Raw genomic sequence first — 20,099 nt, forward strand, 5'->3', positions numbered from 1 at the left:
ATGAGATAAAGATCAAAATTCTTCACATGCCTCCACATGCCTTCACATGCCTCCAAAGCCTAGCCATTATCTAGACTTTCTCTGTCTCCTCCTGGGTCACTCTATTCCCTGTCTTCTGATCACCCTCAAGTTCTTTCAGTTCCTCTGAGGCCAAGTTCCAGCCTTCCTCTGGTGCCTAAACACCTTTTAGCCCCTTTTTCTTTGCCAGATAGCTCCTAGTCATCCTGTGGGTCTCCATGCAAGTTCCTCCAGGAAGCGTTGTCTGATCCTGTCTCCTCATGGCTCCGCCTTCTTTGTGTCACTGCACTGTGGCCCCATTTTTCCTTCTGCGCTCATGGCCCTTCTCCAAGAACATCGGTGTTTTGTCCCATCTGTGGAGGCTTGATGGGGGCAGAGGCCACACCTGACTTTGCGGCCCATCTAGGGTCTGGCTCACTGTCTACCATGTAGTAGGCAAGCAATACACATTTGTGGAATGACCACATAGGTAAATGAAAAAATGCACAGACGATATGTTGGAATTGAGAATACAAGTATGCACCTCTGGAGAGTGAGTGAGCAGACTTGATTCAAATATGGTGAAAGTTTTGTTTTGCTTTGTGGTCAAAGACTGTGACCCCTTTTGACAAGCCACTAGGGAATGGGTGCCTTTGCTAAAATGGAGATCTGATTGAGAGCTTCTAAGCAGAGAAATGCAGACTCAAGCCTCACCTCCAAGGGGCTGGCCAGTGATGAAATGTGTCATTTTTTAAATGGGAGCACATCATTTTTTATTACCTATCTTGGTCATTACAACCTGTTAGTGAAAGAAATGCTTATATTCAGTTAGTCTCTATTTTTTTGTTACTGCTCTTGGTATTCCTTTTACCTAGATGTCAGGAACACTTGAATTACATTGTTTTTTGTTTAATCAGCATTTTCAAAATCAGGGGAAAATGACATTTTGTAGGACCTGCAGTCAGTTCTTGGGAAACAACTTTCCATCTGCATTAAATTGATATTTCAGACTAAAGTTTAGATAACCACTGAAGATAAAAACATTTTAAATAATTCTCTAGAATACTTTCCAAGTTGAAATGTCACTCTAGTCTTTCAAACCGATTTCAAATATCCGTAGGTTTTTTTTTTTCTTCTCATTTTTAGTATATTTTCCAGTAATGTAGACAGTGAAATCATACTTGGAAGCATCAAGTATTCACAAATGCAAATGGGATTACTGTCCCAGTACAGGCGCGGACAGTCATGCCTTTTCCTTACCGTGGTTTTTTCCAGGCAGTGAAGCAGGTGGTGGTGCTGGGTTTCAAAGCTGGAGCCGGATTTGCTAACAAAGGCCTGCTCATCCTCTGAGGACTGTGAACACACAGAAGACAGAAGTGCTTTCTCTTTTATTTGCAAACAATGAGAACCTCAGCTACGCATTTCCACAGAGAGATCTAGAGCCTATTTCCTGAGATTAAATGGCAGCGTTTTAATTTTTTTTAACCAAAAAGGGACAAATGTGCAGTTGCTTTTTATTTTGGTAATCAGCCTTTACGTTTCTGTCAAATTAGTGGTCTGGTCTTTTAGACTTGCCTCTCTGAATTGAAAATTTAAATAGTTTTTACTCATTCATCTACCAACTACCTTTGAAAACCTGGGAGCTGTTCTTTTTGGATAACAAAATTTAATCTAGTACATAGATAATCCTGAAACCATGATGATACTCACCTACATACAAGCTATTTTGATGGCAAGATGACTGGAATCCTAAATATTAAAGCACAGTTTCGGTGCAAAAGTTACGGTTTCTCTTGTATTTCATAGTGTGTGAGCTTTATAACACTGAATGGTGCCCCCTCTCCATTCAGAAGTAAGACATCTTAAACCCACTCAACCGAGTTTTAAGGAACATAAATACTTTTGAAACAAAATTGGTATTTGAGTGGAGAATTTCTGACCTTTCCCTTGCTTTACATAAGACAGTAAAGAAACACTGCCCAATCACGAGTGGGAGTCATGATTCACCAGTAGTATTTCGTAGCCTGGGTGCTAACCTGACACAGGCAGTAAGACGGTACAGCGCAAGGTTATTTTAAAAAAGACGCTTCTGTTGTTTGAGTAGCCATTTTCCTAATTACCCACAGTAAAATCATATGGTTGGATAGAAGTAAATCAATATTACACTAACAAATCGAACATTAAAAAAAAAGTGAAATGCTTGACCGTACCTGCAGCTGATTACTGAGTAAGCCATTCCGTTTGCTCTGCATGTAAGCGTTGGCACTTCCGGTTTTGGCTGCCCGGATCCTGGCGAGTCTGGCTTTCTAGAAGCCACAAAAAAAATAAATGTTGTGTTAATACTTACGAATTGTTTTCTTCAAACACTGAGTGCACTCTTGTGTCATGCTAATGTCAGCATACACAGTTTTTAAAGTATGCTAGCTTTTCACGTGTAATTATTGAAAATCAAATTTTCACCATTGGAGTACTTTATTTTCGTTAACCTCTTCAGTAAGATCAATTAACTAACTTTGGAGTTGGGTTATGCATTTAAGACTTGTAATTAAGTCGTTATAGTAAGATCAAGTTATTTCATTATTGTTTCTGTCAATTGTGTTAAGAGAAAAATGGCAGCATTCCTTTATATTTTCACTTATCACAATCTGAGTAACTTAATGAAATGAAGACTTAGCAAACCAGCTTCCAAATCATTTTCATTTAAACTAATGTAGTTTTAAAAATAGCAAATACATTCCAGGAACCAACTGCCTGCTTGCCTGCCTTCTTTCCTTTCCTCCTTCTTTCCTTCCCTCCTTTCCTTCCTGCCTTTTAAAAGGTTTAAGAAAAAAAAAACAAAACAAAAAACAAAACAAAACAAAAAAACCCCTGTACTCTCAAATATCAATTTTTTCCGCAATTATTTTGTTAAATCGGGCAATGTAGACCCCATGCTGAATAACATGGAGTCTCGAAAAGGAAAAAAAAAAATCCCTGATTTATCCACTTTTTCTACTGACACTGGTCCATGCTTATCTGATTTCTATTTCTTTCTGGAATTTGTTGAAATGAGAGCATGGTGAGCCACTCCAAGGAGATTTACAACATTATTTTTTAATTTTAAAACATGTATGCATAGAGAATGTTCTTCAATTTAGAGGGCACAGTGTGGTTACTTCAATTGTTCACAGTTACAGTGAGATCACCAAAGTGGTATTACTGAGCAAAGTGACTGTTAAGCCAGATTTCTGGTATTCCCTTCTCCTTTAGAACTGCTGTTGTATATGGAATGAGTCACAGAATCAGTCTGGTTTTCACTTCCTGGAGGGCACTATTTTGGTGAACGTTCTGTTTGTATGATTGTATATCTAGCAAGTGTATATAAGAAAGCAACTGGGATGGTTTGGTTAAGTTCTCATAGAATTGCCCCATAAAGACTTCTTCTTTTCCCATTCTAAACAACCCAGATAAATACTATCTGTAGTCTCCAGCCCTGGGATGTTCCTTTTAATAAAAATTTAAAAATTACCTAGATTTTTGAAATGGAAAATGAATATATACATATGACAAAAAAATATTACAAAAAATAAGTAAGTCTCCCTGGACCCTGGAGCTGCCCTACTTCTATGCTTCAGAGGAATCACTGGTAATATTTCTAGAGAATCTTGCCAGAAATTTTCTAGGCATATAAATGTAAGTGTGTGTGTGTGTATAGATGTAATCATACATCTATACACACACATTTTTACTCAGTTGGGACAATGCACCTCACATGCCTTTGCACTCAGCTATTTTCATTTAATACAGATCGGAACTTCTTCCACATCTACACATATAGATCCACCTCATTCGTTACAAATACATAATATACCAATGAGTAAAGCATCATTTATTTAGCCAGCCAACTACCATTAATTTTTTTAAAGCATCTGTTGCTACTACATGCGGTGCTGCCTGCATTGAACATCATGATGAATTTATCTGCAAGACAAATTTCCAGCAGCAGAACTATTCCTAGATCAAAGGGTGTGTGTGTGTGTGTGTGTGTGTGTGTGTGCTTTGTTTGATTGGTTTTACCAAACTTTCCTCCGAAGTTGTACCAAGATGCCCTTCCACTCCCAGGGTTTGAGAGCAGAGATGGCTGAAGCTCTCAAAATAGCATTAAGATATCATCTGGGTTTCGACTCCACCCCTTCTCTCTTCCTCTGTGAATTTATTCTTCCTGTTTGCCGATTCCAGGTTAAAATAGTACTTTGTACAAAGATCATATTTATAAATGATGGGAAAAATAGACAAATTTCATTCTTTGTTGGCAGTATACTGTTTAGATCACTCAAAGTACTAAGACAATGCAAGAGAATGAAGTTGGAAGGTAGGAAATTTTTAACTTCAAAAGCTGGCTGCGCAGCCAGGATTTCAGGCCAGTCTTGATAAAACAATGGGAAGTGACAAGCGCATTTGGAAATGACTTTGAATTGATGTAATAATTCAGAAATAAGTAATTTAAATATACATTTGGTTTCCAGAAAAGGATTATTGCTGAAATTTGAATCCTAAAATCTCACTGGTCTCCTGAAACATTCAATGCTTTTTCTGGTCTCACTCTTCCCCACTCTCCTCCCTGCTCCCAACCCCCTCCTTCTCTCCCTCTCTCCCTCCTTCCTTCCCTCTTTCCCTTCCTTCCTTCCTTCCTTCCTTCCTTCCTTCCTTCCTTCCTTCCTTCCTTCCCTCCCTCCTTCTTTCCTCCCTTTGGCAACCATTTCAAGTAATTACATTTCCTATATCATAGTTACTAGTCTCATCTATGTCATTCTCCAAGCATTTAGCAGCTGTATCAGAAAACATTTTTTTTCATAAATGAGACATTTATTTACATTAACCAAAAATACCGTCCAGCAAAGGAAAATGACATGTATTTCCCACATTGGAAAGCCTACATATGGTGGCAGCCACTATAACAGAAGTAGTTCTAAGCTTAGGGAAAAAGAAGCAGTTGCTTTCGAGACAGAATAGCCATTTTGCCAAGCCATGTACTATGTTAGAAAAAACCTCCCATCTCAATTTCAATCACGACTTGACTTTTCATTTTACAACAATACCGTGTGAGTTAATTGGTCTAATTGGTCTTGTGAAGCACCACACCAAATGGCCGTTGAATAATGCTGGCTTTTACGACTGCGATTACATCTTTGCTTTCAGTAGGTAATTGAGGAAATTTCTTTTACAAAGATATTTTAGAAAATCACTTTTCTTCTGACCCACTCAGTATGACAATCTTGGCAACGGTGGCTGTGCGAATGGGAGGTTAAAAGAAAACCATCCACTAGTAAGAGGAAATGTATTCCTCGCAGCCCCCACCCCCAGTTTTGTAGGAAATACAACTTCTTGGCATGGCCAAGTGCCAGCAAATATTATGGAATGAGAGGAAGGTTTCAGTAAATACTTTGGCCTATTTGGAAAATAGGAGGCTTCCAAATATTTAATTAAACACAAAGGCTTATATTGTCTATGTAAAAAAAAAAAAAAACAGCTTTGAAGTTATTTTCTGAATTCTTTATCTGGCTTGAGAAACGCTGATGGTGTTGGGAAAAATAAATTGTCCCATAAGCACATTTTCCCCATGCATCTCAATTCTTTATAAATTCAGTTTTCTTCTTAATTCTCTAAACTCAGAAGGATTTCTCAAAGTTGAGTTTCAAGGAACTAGAAAGTGGTAAAATCCAAATCAACCTAATGAAACGAACAACTGGTTCTGTGGTCAAGAAAAGTTTGGGGAGGGGTGCCTGGGTGGTTCAGTCGTTAAGCATCTGCCTTCGGTTCAGGTCATGATCCCAGGGTCATGGGATTGAGCCCTGCATCGGGCTCTCTGCAAATGGGAAGGCTGCTTCTCCCTCTGCCACTCCTCCTGCTTGTGTTCCCCCCCCCTCTCTCTCTCTGTCAAATAAATATATAAAATCTTTAAGAAAAAAAAAGAAAGAAAAGTTTGGGGAAAAGTGAGGTTAAAAAGGTTTCTCTGCTGGTGGATTCCTTACAACATACATCGTGGATGTTCATCGTGAAGACAAAAGGGGGGGATATAGTATAATTTTTCTCAAACTAATTTGACACGGAACCCTTTTATTGTGGAGTAGTCAGAGGCTAGTATGCCGCGGTTTTCAGCAAGTAGATTGTTTTTTAATTGCACCCAATGACATTACATAAACTTTACAATGTATTCTCTGGACCAGAGGCAGGGGATCAGTCAAGAAATATGTACAGTATAAGCCAAAAGCCGTTGAGATAGCAATGTTCTTAAATGCGATCTATCTTCTAAATGAGGTATGAGGTAGCTTGTGAGAAGTTATTGGACCATGTTGCTGCCAAGTCACAAGCTGTTTTCAATACTTTAGAAAAATAAAGGTATCCGAGGTAGCTTTCAAAGTGAGGTGGGGAAGGCCTTTCTCCTTTACAATGTGAGGCAATTCCTCACTCCTCAAACATCAGCCCACATACTGCTTGTACCATTTATTCTGGAAATTTTACTTCGACTTGTTTCTTTCAGTTAAGGTTTAGTAAAATGCCTCATGTGGAGGTAGCGTATTAAGCTTTATCATAAGTGTTTACAGATTTAAGGAATTTATTGGAATCTTTCCATTTGTTAAGGTAAACAGCTCCCCTAGAAATGACGCAATTTAGTGCCAAATACTAATAAAAAGAGAGAGAGAGGAAATCAGTGGAAGATAGTACAAGATTCCCGCTGAGCTCTGGAGCCCAGTGAACCCTGGTGATGGCAGGGTGGGGTGGAAACCTCGCTGGCATTTGGGTCAGTGGAAGGGACACTGCATGGGTCAGTGAAAGAGAGGGCAACAAGAGTTCTCTAAGTGGGAAGAGGTGAGAACTGAAAGAAGACGTAGGAGGGCACTAGAGATAAAAATCATGCCTCCTGATATTTTTTTCAACTGGTCCTCAGAATGGCCACACTACCCTCGGAACGGAGGACACTGTGAAGGTGAACGAGACCTCGTTGTTCATTCTCTCCTTACCACACAAATATTAAATGCCTATTTGAGGCCGGGCACTGCACGCAGAACAATGGAGAGGGAGAATATAGCGTAATACATGATAAGAGAGTGTGCATAATATTGTGGGAGAAGAGAAAATGGAGCAATGAATGATGTCCACATCATTTAGGAAAATTTTCATAAAATGGGTGATATGTGAGTTGAGTATTGCAGCCCGAGTACGAGTTTGCCAGGTGGCTACAGTAGGTGGGGTGGGGAAGGAATGGAGACTTAAGGGCAGAAGTAGGTAATTCGATAAGACTGAAACACGGAGCGAATAGCAAGAAGTATGTAACCTCCAGATTCTTACAAGTGTTGATAATGGGGGTTCTTACACTACAGACAAAAAATCTAGTTATCCACAGAGATATGGCGTAGGGACTGAGTGATACATTTTAATGTTGGATAATCTAAGAGAGATCATCCTCAGGCTCTAGCAGGGCATTATTTATTTTAATTATTCTAGAGTGCTATAAAAATTATTGGATTTGGACCTTAATGAATGTCCTAGACAAATGTTTCTCAAAGTATGGTTCCCATACCAGCAGTATTGCTATCACTTGGGAACTCGTTAGAAATAGCAAAGTTTCAGACTGTAATCCCACACTACTGAATCAAATGCTTTGGGGGTGGGTCTAACAATCTGTACTTTAACAAGCTCTTCAAATGATTCTGATGAATCTAAAGTTTGAGAACCACCAGAGTAAAGTGTGATAAGTGAGTACTGGTAACTTCTTCCTGTATCAGTGTTAACATCTTTATGTGACAAGTAAAAAGTTTACTGACATTGTACACTGGCTGTACATTGCCTCATTGATTCGAAACCTCACTGTATTTAGAATTATCTATAGGAAAATCCCTAAAGATACATAATCTAATGATGCCAGAATTTTCTTTTCTTAGACTTTAATCAATAGGTGTGTAAGCATAAGCGTGTCATCTGTAAAATGGAAATAACACTTCTTTTGTGTGTTGATTGTGAAAATATAAATAACAGATATAAAGCACCTAGGAATTACTAGAAAATCTAGAGAGGGTTGGTGTTTTTGCTATTAGCACTATTGAATTATAATTACTATTAATACTATCATAATTACTTACAAGTTAGCCTTGTAAACAAGGAGATGATAGACTGGTGTGATTTGTATCTTAAAGCAGGGTATATTCCCTGCTTCAAAAAATCAACCCAACCAAATGTCACTGCATCAACTTAGCTTTATTTTGGCAAACACTTTCTACTCAATAAATACTTTTTGAATAACTGAGTGAAGAAATAAATATTAAAACACAATTGCCAATGGTGGCGGTGAAGGAGAGATGTCACAGTTTAAGTCTATATTCACCCAGAGGTCAGTGTTTAGTTAAGAAATGATCAGTGATTGCTAGAAATGGGCAAATGATGCGTTCTTTTTAAGAGTGGGGACAGGTAGTGAAAGCAGGAAGAGTACTTGCTGGGGAAGAACCTAGAAGAAGGAAAGTATCCCTAAATGCCCAGGGGAATGTTCTCAAATGCATATTGTATATATTTCATGCTTTCCCTTGAGCTTGGAGTTGAAAATGGGACCCAATGCCAAAAAATATGGTTGAAAAAACATTTTGTAATATTCCTTATTATTTAGCTTGACCGATGTTTTTACTGAATGGACTGTTTGCTAGACTGAATTAGCTGGTTATTTTTTCATAACTTTGATATTTGTCAAATCACCCAGTTCTAGATAAACCTAAACTCTCTTAACTAAACTCTCTTAAGGAATGTTTATTCGGCTTTTTGGTTTTTTAATCTTCTGGGAAGGAAAACAGAAAATATTCCTTGATGGCTTAGTTCCCTATGCTCTGTTCTTTCATAGAGACTCTGGTCAGTTTACTGATCACAGACTATTTACTGGACATATCACCTTAGGTTATTATATTTGGTTTTATTAATTTCACTAGTAGTCATGATATATAAATATCACGATTTAAAAATATCTTATTCATACAACAAGTAATGAATCATGGAACATTGCATCAAAAACTGGGGATGTACTGTATGGTGACTAATATAACAAAATAAAAATTATACAAAAATATCTTATTCAATATTTTAAAATATCTTATTCACTTCTTTTTGCATTCTGAATTTATTTATGCAAAAAAGCATCTAAATTATTCTAAGATTTTCTTTACTGATTTGCTTGTTGTAGATGACAAAGTCTGAAGAAAATGCAGATATTTTGGAGTTCAATTTATTTGAAAATCAGATTTGTACTTCCTACAATTTCCATATAGGTAGCTCTTTTTTTTTTTTTTTTTTGCATTAAGGAAATGAATTATAAGTGGCTCTTATATCAAAGAAGGAGTTTCTAGAATGGAGATGGATGGGTCGTGGGAAACTAAGTTTTTTAAAGGATTTTTGTTATTTTAAATAATGTACACGTGTGCCTAGCAGAAAGATTGTAATGTGTGGGCAGAGCCACAGTTGTGTGCGTGAAAGTCCCTGATGGAGGGGCCATCTGTGGCTAAAATTTCTCCATTTCTGCTTGCCAAAGATGTGCCCTGCATGAGACTCTAACTGCTCACAGGGTGCCTTTTGCTAACCTCTGTTCGTTGAATTATCAGTTCCATAGATTCATATTAACTGCACTATTCTGTTCTCTACAGTAATTAGTTAAAGGCTGGGTACCTGTCCAAAAATGGGGGATTCTGTGAAGCAAGAAAGGACAAGGCTGAAAGAGTGATTCTTTGCAAACGGAAGATCTGCGATGTTCTCTGGACAACATGCTCTGTGATGATACTAACTAGCTTGAACTTTCCCAGGAGATACTTTATGAGATTTCATACTCCACTAAAAGACTAACATTGTGCAAAAGCATACTTAATATCCTGTTCCGGAATTACCTACAAAGCCAGTTATGAACTGCACCCAAATCTCTCATGATATTTTATGGTTATACTACACGACCGGGATTGTGCATTCACAATCATGGGTGGGAATAGTGTTTGGAAATGAAAAGAAAAAAAAATCTACCCATAAAGGACAACGATATAGTATCTATGAGGAAAACTGGAAATCTAGCACCGCAGTCCCAAGAAAACTATAAAAGAGATTTCCAAAATTATTTCTAGGTAGCAAGGGCCCTGACTCTAAAGGTGACTATTTTGACAAAAATCAGGGAAGGGAAGTGGGCTAACATTTAGTTAGTTTTTCTGAGAAGCGGTTTCCCATAGTGTTTAAGTGTATGAACCTGGGGCCTGGTGGGCTTGGATTGAATGATGGTTCTATAATTTATTGAGTATGTGCCCCCACAATTTCTCAACTTCTGGATACCTTAGGATCCTCGTCTAAAAAAAGGAATAATAATGACTCACTCCTGGACTCATGAAGGCAATATGAATTATTTTTTAAAAAACATCAAACCAATACCTCGCACATAGTAACCCAGCAATAAACGTTAGATATGGTTAGTATTATGATATGCTTACATAGATTCCTAAACATTTGTGTATGCTCTTAATCTTTTACTGAGGTAGGTACACTTTCTCCCTCTTACAGCTGAATATGCATCCTGCCTACTTGTAGACGGATTAATAGCTGGCACGAAGTTCAGAGAAACGGGAAACTGCTGGGCCAGGAATAAAACTCAGCTACTGATGATCAGATTTCTCCTACTTCCTGGGTCAACTATTTAAAATATCTGAGACATATCTTAATTCCTTTTAATAGGCCTGGTCTACTGGAACCAGCTTGACCCCTGACGGATAGAGACTAAATGAATCAGATCTAGAAATATGATTCTGATAAAATTTGCCAAGAATCTATCTTTGATTTTACTACCATCATTAGTGCTGTTTACTAGATAATTCTCTCTCTCTGCCTCGGATGGCATAGTAGGGTTATATTTCCCTGCCCACTTTGAAGTTACACACGGCTATGTGACTTACTCTGGCCAGTGCAGTAGAAATGGAAGTGAGCTGGCCCACTTCCAGGAGCAGGTTTTAGGAGTCATTGTGATTCATCACGTCCCGTTAGCCCTGCTTGAAAGATTGCAGAAGTACCTTGTCAAGATGGGAGTCTCTATCGCTGGACCAGTAATGGACCTGTAGCATGACTGAGAAATATTCCTTGTTGTTTTAAGCCACTGAGATATGAAGGTTCTTTTTTTTCACTGTGGTATAACCTAGCTTGTGCTGACGGATGAAACTATCGATGGAATTGGGAACACTGAATAGCCAGTAAAAGGGTTTTAAAGCTCACTGTAAAAAATGGGACATGCTAAATCATGGCTGCGCAGAGTTGAATACACACCTTCTGTGCCCTCCGTTTGTCTGCTCGTTGATTTTGGTGGTAGATCCGACTGAAGTTAGATACAATCACCGGAACAGGTAGGGCAATGACCAAGACCCCACTCAGCGAACAGATGGAGCCAAAAATCTTCCCTGCTATGGTTTTTGGAACCATGTCACCATACCTGGGTTAGAGAAAAAAAACAACAACAACACGGTTTTAAGTCACAGAAAGTTATTTCTGCCTGTTACAAATAGCTGTTTAGCTTAAGTCAAATGATTTTTTTGGATCTATCTATCTCTACTGCATGACGACAACATACATGGGTTAAGACTTAAATAAAGCAGAAATTATGAATATCTGAATATAAAAAATTATCTTTCAATCTTGCAGGAATTGATTCTAACATTTAGATATCTCTTTGATTGGAAAACATTTTAAGCCACTTGTAATGATAGCTCTTCAATTTGTCCTTTATATAATATGGCAAAGTTCTTTAGATTTATTTATACTCAGTATTTCCACGCTGAATTTTATAATCTAGATAATATCCTTTTCCACTTAATTTTTTCAGCATTAGATTGGTTATGAAATTTAAGTAGAAAAAGTGGTATGGCACATTCCTTTTGTCAGATATAATCACTTAAAAAACAATCTTTCCAAGGTCTCATTAACCTTCACTTGTTAAATCCAATGGCCATTTCTCCACGATGACCTTACTCAATCTCTCATTTGTATTTAATTAGTTTTCTCTCTCCTTGGAACACTTTCTGTTGGCTTCAGTATTGGAAAATTCCCTTTGTGGTCCTCTTACCTCATTGGCTGCTTCTCCATCTTCTTTTTTGGCTTCTCCCCCTCTTACCTGATTTCTAAATCCTGGGGTAACTTAGGTCTCAGACTCTTACTGTCTCCATATAAACGCTTTCCTATGTGATTTCATCCAATCTCATAGCTGGTAGTTACCTATATGCTGCCGATACCCTAATTTACATTGACAGTCCTGATGCCTATCTTGAAAATCAGACTCATATCTTCAATGCTCTGGTCTGCTTTTTCCTACCCCTGGATTTTTTAAGAATCAATAAAGAGCCATTAAGACAAATTAGCCAAAAAGGAACTCTTATTTCTGCCGCCCTCAAATCTGTTCCTCCCACGGTCTATCACCTCCAATTACCTGGAACAGCAAACCACCCAGTCACTCACACCAAAACTGAAAGAGTCGCCTAAATCTTCAGTCCCTGCATCTCATTTCTGAGCTAGTCTTGTTATCACTGACCCAACCAAATTATATCTCATTCGGGTCTCTTTTCTCAACCTCCATTTTACCACAACAACCCATGGGTAAAGAGCTTCTTACCTGAACTCTCTCCTGTATTTACCACCTTACAGTTCATGCCAACATAGCAGCCAGAGTTACGGTTTTAGAATGGAGACTGGATTGTTGCTACTTTGCTTACATCTTCTAACAAACCTGGAACTAAAATAAATCCAAACTCCTCCTCCTCTCTGAGGGCCTATATTGTTTAATTACTGCCTATATTTCACACCAAGTCCACTGTCCTCCAGCCACACTGGCCATCTGGCTTTCTGTCCATACGTGCAGCCCCCAGGTTGTCATTATTCAGGTTGAGACTTACATGTGTCCATTCCATAACGTTATTTTCTGGCTACCTTAACCACAGCGGTCTTATTCTCTCCCCTAGTCATTGTCGGTAACATTTTCCCATTGAATGATCTTCACAGTACTGTTAACACATGATATTTTAGTATTTATTAACATATTTATTTGTTGACTACCTACCTGCCCTGCTGACATTAGCACATAACCTCGACAAAGCAGGATCTGCTCTATTGAGTGTCTCACCACCACAAAGCAGGCTCTTAATAAATCTTAGTGGAAGAATCCATTTTCTCTACCTTACTGATACAGAGTTCTTCTAAGGATTCATCCTTGGGGAGGGGGTAGGAAGATCTTTTGATCATATGACTGCAGAAATTATCCAGCTATGTCTGTAGAGCCCCAACTACTCCATGTTCACTTTGAGGCTCTGGGGCACCCAGCACTCTGAGAGGAGCTCGGGTATTGGAATCCAGACTCAAGGACGTTTAGGAGGACTTGGGGTCGCATTATATCTTGAAGGGTAGCCTAGGAAACGATCACTTTAATTCACATTGTTTTGTGGGAAAACATTGTGTGTCAATATGGAAAGGAAAGTTGCAGAGGGATTGGCCCAGGAAAGGCTGCTGAGAGTGACAGCAGGCTCTACTGACTAGCACATCTGGTGACCCCATTCCAGGCTCTGGTCCTTGTTTCGAAGGCTCAGTTACTCGCTCTTGTCAGTGTTTGCGGGTGATCAGCAGTTGAGCTAATTCACTGTAACTAAAATTCCCACAAGGTTTTGGCATCAGAATGACAGTATTAATTTACAGTAAAACAAATAAACAAATAGAAAAAACCCAGAAATTGGAATGCTGTGTCCATATGAAACAGGGTCTCTCGTTTTTATTTTTTTAAAGATTTTATTTATTTATTTGAGAGAGAGAGAGAGAGAGAGTGTGTGAGGGAAAGAGAGAGAGCACATGAGCAGTGGGAGGGGCAGAGCGAGAAGCAGGCTCCCCGTTGAGCAGAGAGCCTGATACTGGGCTGATCCCAGGGCCCCGGATCATGACCCCAGCTGAAGCCAGCTGCTTAACCAACGGAGCCACTCGGGCGCCCCAGCAGGGTCTCTTTCTGTAGTCCATCAGGAAGGTAAATCATAATCTGAGATTTATCTTAGTAAGGAAACAGTCACACATACAAGAATTTATAAGGTGAGCAAAAAAGTCTTGAGGACTTTCTTACTGTAGGGATCTGCCAATGGAATTGGAAGTTCAACTTTTTATACAATGCTGTGTGCATGTGAGCCAATTTCCGTTTGCCACAGCTCACACTGAGCGTCCGGCCATATTTTATAGAACTCTCTTTTCTCTTTGTACTGATTATGCAGTAGGTCCTGGAAAAGTCTAAAACACACACACACACACCCCCAAGCTGCTTTTCAAAAAAGGGATCTGATTTTAATGTCTGCCAATCAGGATCTAGAAAGTGTTTCTCAAAAGGGAAAATAAATAAAACTCAATTATATTTGTTGTGGCCAGAATAGACAAGCATTGAGCCCATGCAATTCAAATAAACTTTGTAAGATATAAATACATAAAATAAAATAAATAAAATAGCAAAATGAATCCAAAATAAAGTTTTTCTTGTCTCAACTCTAAGAGATCTTTTAAAATTAGTATTTATCAGCTACGTGTTTTATCCTAGGCTCACTGTATCATAGGGTAGGCAAGGCCAGCACTCTTGTAACTTTTAGAGAAAATTAAGGGCTAAACTATGTGGTATGGACCCAAAGCTCAGTAAGACTTTAAGAAGACAGAAGGCTGGTAAGTTGGGAGCAGGTGGTGGTGGTGGTAAGGACAGAGGATAATCATACCTTCAGAAAGTCCTCACCTAAAAGAAGAAGGGAGAAAATAAACTCTGAGGGACTCAGTCAGAGGGATTCTGAGCCAGTTGATAAAGCCAGTTTTCCCGGGAAAGCAATTTTTGACAAGGTGCCCAGGATTCAACTAGAGAAATAATCACCACGAATCCTTTTTGAATGTAAAGAGAGATTATAATATAAATAAATAAAGCAGAAAGTGAACTTGTTACTCAGGGGAAAAACTGGGTAAAGTGAAATTTCTTGTTCATTTTGTAACAAAGGGGTAGGAAGTAAGGATATGAGCCAGCTTGCAGAAAGGCAGAAAATTCATGGTCTAGAAGGATCCATAAGGGAAGACAGATAACATATAGGAGGGCTTTAATGTCATAAAGCTGTGCTAATCTGCATCAAAGGCAGTATTTATTATTTACCTCCATCATATTTGTTTTACAATCCAAATTTCCTTCACAGTCAAGAAAGCAAAGGTGAGTGCTTGAGGTGACTGCCCATTCTTGCCATGATCACGAAGCGAAGCGGAAGGGACAACAAAGTGCTCATTGGTGGAGATATCTCCTCCCATCTTTTTCTCTTGGGTAAAAGGACAGATGTTTCTCATGATGCAGAAAATGAGGACGGGGGTCCCCAGGACTCCGCTGTCGTGAGGCTGGGGCAGAGGGAGATGTGGGGCGGGCACAGGGAGCGGGGCAGGCTGAGGGCTGCTGTGCGGGGGCCGTGGCTGCGGGCAGGGGGCTGCTGGGAGGGAGGCTGCCGGTGACTGCTCCGTAGGACACCCTCAGGCTGATTCCCAAGGAGCACCCGCTGCCCCCTCCACCCTCCCCTTGCTACTACTGCTCTTTCTGCTCTTCTTCCTGCTCCTTTTTAGGACTGGACTGCAGTTGCTATTTGCAATATTAAGCATATTTCGCTAGTTCGACTGTCGGAGAATCACGACAAATACCCAGTGTGGTTTGCATCTGCTCTTCCTGTTGCCCATTTTGTCTCTCTTTTCACTTAGGAATCACCTTGAGAATGGAAACAGGTCATTTTTATCTGCAAACTTATAATCGGGCACAGGATCTATTGGGGATAGGAAATAGCTCTCTGGCAAAATCAGGTGCTTTCCTTTGTTTAACAAAGGCTCTTTTAAGTAGTATTCAAACCCAAACTCCTAGTAAGAAGCAAAATAGCATTATACACCTCAGGAATCATTTCTCAAACTCGGTAGAGGAAAGGCTTAGAATAGAATGCTTCATAATGAGAGGTGACCCTCAGCTCGGCTAAATGATCATGGAGTGTAAGTATTGCCTACAATACTGCCATCTTTTAATGATTATTTTTATCCGAGGCAACTTGTTTACTGGTTGGCATTTTATTCTTTTCATTCCATATAAAAATATGCCTCATTTTTCCTGATCTCCTATCTTTAAATTAATGTTAAGCCCAGTGATATTATATATTCTAGTCTTTCTGTTTTTCTTCAGAATTTAATCTTACGTCCTCAGTCTTCAAACATCCATTTCCCCAAAAAAAACTGACACTGAAATATTATGTAGATGTAGTTTTGTTTTTCAGAGACTTTTCCCCCCTATATTTATAGAAAAGTTGTTAAGAGGTTATAAGGGCTTCTAAGGTCTACTAAGATAAATACTGAATTCCTAAAAGATAGAAGAAAACAGGAGAAATGATAGCATAATATAAAAGAATCACTCTCTAAAAGTATTACATACTAGAAATAAGCAGACTTGAACTTTGTTAATTGAAAGGAAGCTTTCTCCCTCTTTCTACTTTGCTCTACTTCTCACTGTTCCCACTTTTCCCCTCCATTCACCAGGTAGAGCCAGTCCAGTTTCTTCCTGCTTTTTGTTTTCACCCTGGACATCTACCAGACCTTATGTTTATTGCCTCTTTCCCTCCTCCTATCAGTTAAAAAGGTACAACAATGGAGGTATCATTCACATAAAAAATATTAATTCTAAATTTGCACATACTGCCCAACATACTTGGTTAAAATGATGTCTTTTGCCACATGTTAAAGACCCTATTGAACGGAAGACCAATTCTCCAGAAGAAATTCCATTACTGGTTCTTGAAGATTTTGATCTTAGATGTCAAGCAAAAGTTTCTGCAAAGTTCTTAAATTGTGGCATGCGCTCAGTCACAGAAAAGCGGCTAAATCTGGTTAATTCAGGCAAACAAGTAGAGTACATATATCTTCCATCCATCCATCCATCCATCCATCCATCCAACTATTCATATTCCCAGTATATCAAGTAATATGAAAATAGTTTAGAAAATGTGTAATTTTTGGGGCGCCTGGGTGGCACAGCGGTTAGGCGTCTGCCTTCGGCTCAGGGCGTGATCCCAGCGCTCTGGGATCGAGCCCCACATCAGGCTCCTCCGCTGTGAGCCTGCCTCTTCCTCTCCCACTCCCCCTGCTTGTGTTCCCTCTCTCGCTGGCTGTCTCTCTCTGTCAAATAAATAAATAAAATCTTAAAAAAAAAAAAAAAAGAAAATGTGTAATTTTTAAACATTATACATTGTAAAGCAAATTTTATAAATATCCACTCAATTTTTCCCATTTTGGTATTTGTCTAGAAATCATATGCCTAAAGTACAGTTGTCTTTAGGTCTCAGATGGAGAAATATTTCCTGGAATTTTCTTATGCAGTGTTCAAACACAATACTGTTAGCTTCCTCATCCTATTCATATAGTTTCTATTTTTTCTTCTCTTTTTATTTGAAGAGTATAAATGTAGGCTCATTTTATAAAGGAGAAATGTTATATAAGCAAACCTCTCCAGCTAAGGAATGATCTTCATCTGTGAAACTCTTTCCCATGGACACTAAGAAAGAAAACAAAAGCCATGTATGTTATAAACACTCATGAAGGTAGAAAAGATCTTCATATAACAGGAAGCAAATGCTGATTTAAATATAAACCTCAATGCTTACTGTAACTCAATCTCTTGCTCTCCCTTTCTCTTGTTCACAATGAGTGAGTCTTGAATTGCTAGGTGAAAGGAATCGAGTGAACGGATCCTGTGCACCTGCACAGAACTCCAAGAGCATCCTGTACATTGTCCAGGGCAGGTGCTGGCTCAATAAAGCTACCACATTCAGTAAACAACAACAACAGCAAAAACCCCACAACTTCATATGGGACACAAATCTGTATTTGGAAATGGAAGTATCTGAAAAATAGGTAATCGGCTATGATATGTCTGAATGTGTCTCCCCCCAATTCATACCTTGATATCCTAATGCTCAATAGGATGATATTAGGAGGTGGAGGCTTTGGGAGGTGGTTAGGTCACGAGAGCGGAGCCCTCACAAATGGCATCGGTGCTCTTATAAAAAGAGACCCTGCAGAGCTCCTTAGCCCCTTCCACCACGTGGTTCACAGCAAGAAGCGCAGTCTATGAAGCGGGAAATGAGCCCTCACTGAACCTGTTGGTGACATTATATCTTGAACTTCTCAGCCTCCAGAACTGTGAGAAATACATTTTTGTATTAGAAACTACCAAGTCTGCAGTATTTTGTTATAGCGGCCTGGATGGATTAAGACAGTACCCTTAAAAAATTAAATGAAAGTGATATGTATAATAATAATAATAACCTGGTCAAAGCTATTAAGTGATTGTGTGTGTGTGTATGTGTGTGTCTGCGTATTTTAATTACTGATTTTGTGCTTGAATTTTCTCCTATACATAACTACTGGTCAGAGAGGTCTGTGAAATCATTTCTTCTGATCTGAAAACTCGATCATTTCTCAATTAATACTTCTACTCCTTAGGGTCTCAGTAGCTAGTTATTCATGGATTTTCTGCTATCTGTTTGGCGTTCTAGAAGGATCCTAGTTTGACGGCTAATTTTTATAGTAGCCGCAGTGTTTACAAATAGCCAATGACTTTTTTTTAAAGTGTTGCTATATAATACCTTCTTGTGGTATGCAACTGGGTTGCCAGAGGGACCCTAGTATTACTTCCACATAGGAAGATTTCTCTTTGACATTTTTTTTAAAGATTTTATTTATTTATTTGACAGAGAGAGAGACAGCCAGCGAGAGAGGGAACACAAGCAGGGGGAGTGGGAGAGGAAGAAGCAGGCTCCCAGCATAGGAGCCCAATGTGGGTCTCGATCCCAGGACCCTGGGATCATGCCCTGAGCCGAAAGCAGACGCTTAATGACTGAGCCACCCAGGCGCCCCTCTTTGACATTTTAAAATCAATGTCTGCCTAAAGGCTGCTTTGATTTTGTCTCCACCTCTCCTGCCTGTAGGATCAATCCTACACTATCCTAGCTGCGCTGAAAGCTTGAGATTTTTTTGGATTATCTCACATGTACAGCTATTTAAAGTATTCTGTGTTCTCTCCTGTTTCTTTAAGTCTAAGCCAAATTTTTAGCTACTATTCTTTCAAAAGTGCATTATGTTTCCTTTTTCCTTTTCCTACTGGTCTCAACATTAATAATTTTAGCCTCTACTAAAAGAAAGGGGCAGCCAGAGGATGCCCCACCTTAATTAGAGGATCTTAACCAGGAATGTATGGGTTCTTAAGGAATCCATGGATAAAATTGAAGTGGGTCAGAGAACTCCATGATAGTGTATCTTCACAGGCATTTTCCTAGAAGTTTTCAAGAGCTTTGATTAAATTATCAAAAGTTTTTGGTTCAACTAATGTTAAACACTTCAGTTTGAATATCTAAGGGCATGTCAATCAATGTCATATATTATTGATATAAATGCTTGAACACATAGCACAAAGGAAATGCTGTAAAAAATATCACCATTATTTTACAACTGCAGAAATGCCAAATACCCACTAGGGGGCATAAAAACCTAAATGAAAGTTTGGAAACCAACCAGGATCTTTTTTGGTTTTCGTAAGCTGAGAGAAAAGTATTTCCAGTAAGTCGCCTGTACCAATTCCTTATCTTTGCCTACACACATCCAATATTTAGGATATATTCTGGGCATCTTATTTCTCTGGAAATAGTTGAACAGGACAAAGCCTCACCAATTTCATAGATTATCTATTTTCATGGTGTTTCCAAAAGAGATGCAAAATAATTCTGACAGCATTTTCTGTTTCTTTCAGAAAGATAGGTACGTTTCTGTAATGTAAGCTATCACTAAAGCATAATTTTAAACAAGAAGCTCTTTAAGCAAGACCCTTAGTGTGAAAGTTAGGGGAAATGAAAGGACTGGGTTTGCATACAGAGAAGGGGAAAATTGAAGAATGGCCAAAATGTTTTTAGCACATTTATTCACATTTATGCTCTAACCTCTCAACATTAGATTTCAGTTGGGCTTACTAACTGTGTGCCTCTAGCTTGTGCCTTTGTCTAAAACAAATTCTT

At 38.9% G+C, this 20,099-nt stretch overlaps 1 protein-coding gene across 2 annotated transcripts in view; it reads right to left on the reverse strand.

The window, feature by feature from the left end:
- KCND2 (potassium voltage-gated channel subfamily D member 2) overlaps positions 1–20,099 on the reverse strand; it is a 474,780-nt gene that overhangs the window by 6,274 nt on the left and 448,407 nt on the right. For both annotated transcript variants that reach the window (XM_087860869.1, XM_087860868.1), the window contains exons 2-4: positions 11,302–11,464; positions 2,208–2,303; positions 1,258–1,350 (exon numbers count right to left, since the gene is read on the reverse strand). In XM_087860869.1, coding sequence (XP_087716995.1) covers positions 1,258–1,350; positions 2,208–2,303; positions 11,302–11,464 — 352 coding nt within the window. The remainder of the gene's footprint in view (positions 1–1,257; positions 1,351–2,207; positions 2,304–11,301; positions 11,465–20,099) is intronic.

The sequence above is a fragment of the Ursus americanus genome, chromosome 3 (assembly GCF_024610735.1).
Source record: "Ursus americanus isolate L20-20 chromosome 3, mUrsAme1.1.p, whole genome shotgun sequence".
In the NCBI taxonomy this organism is placed as follows: Eukaryota; Metazoa; Chordata; class Mammalia; order Carnivora; family Ursidae; genus Ursus; species Ursus americanus.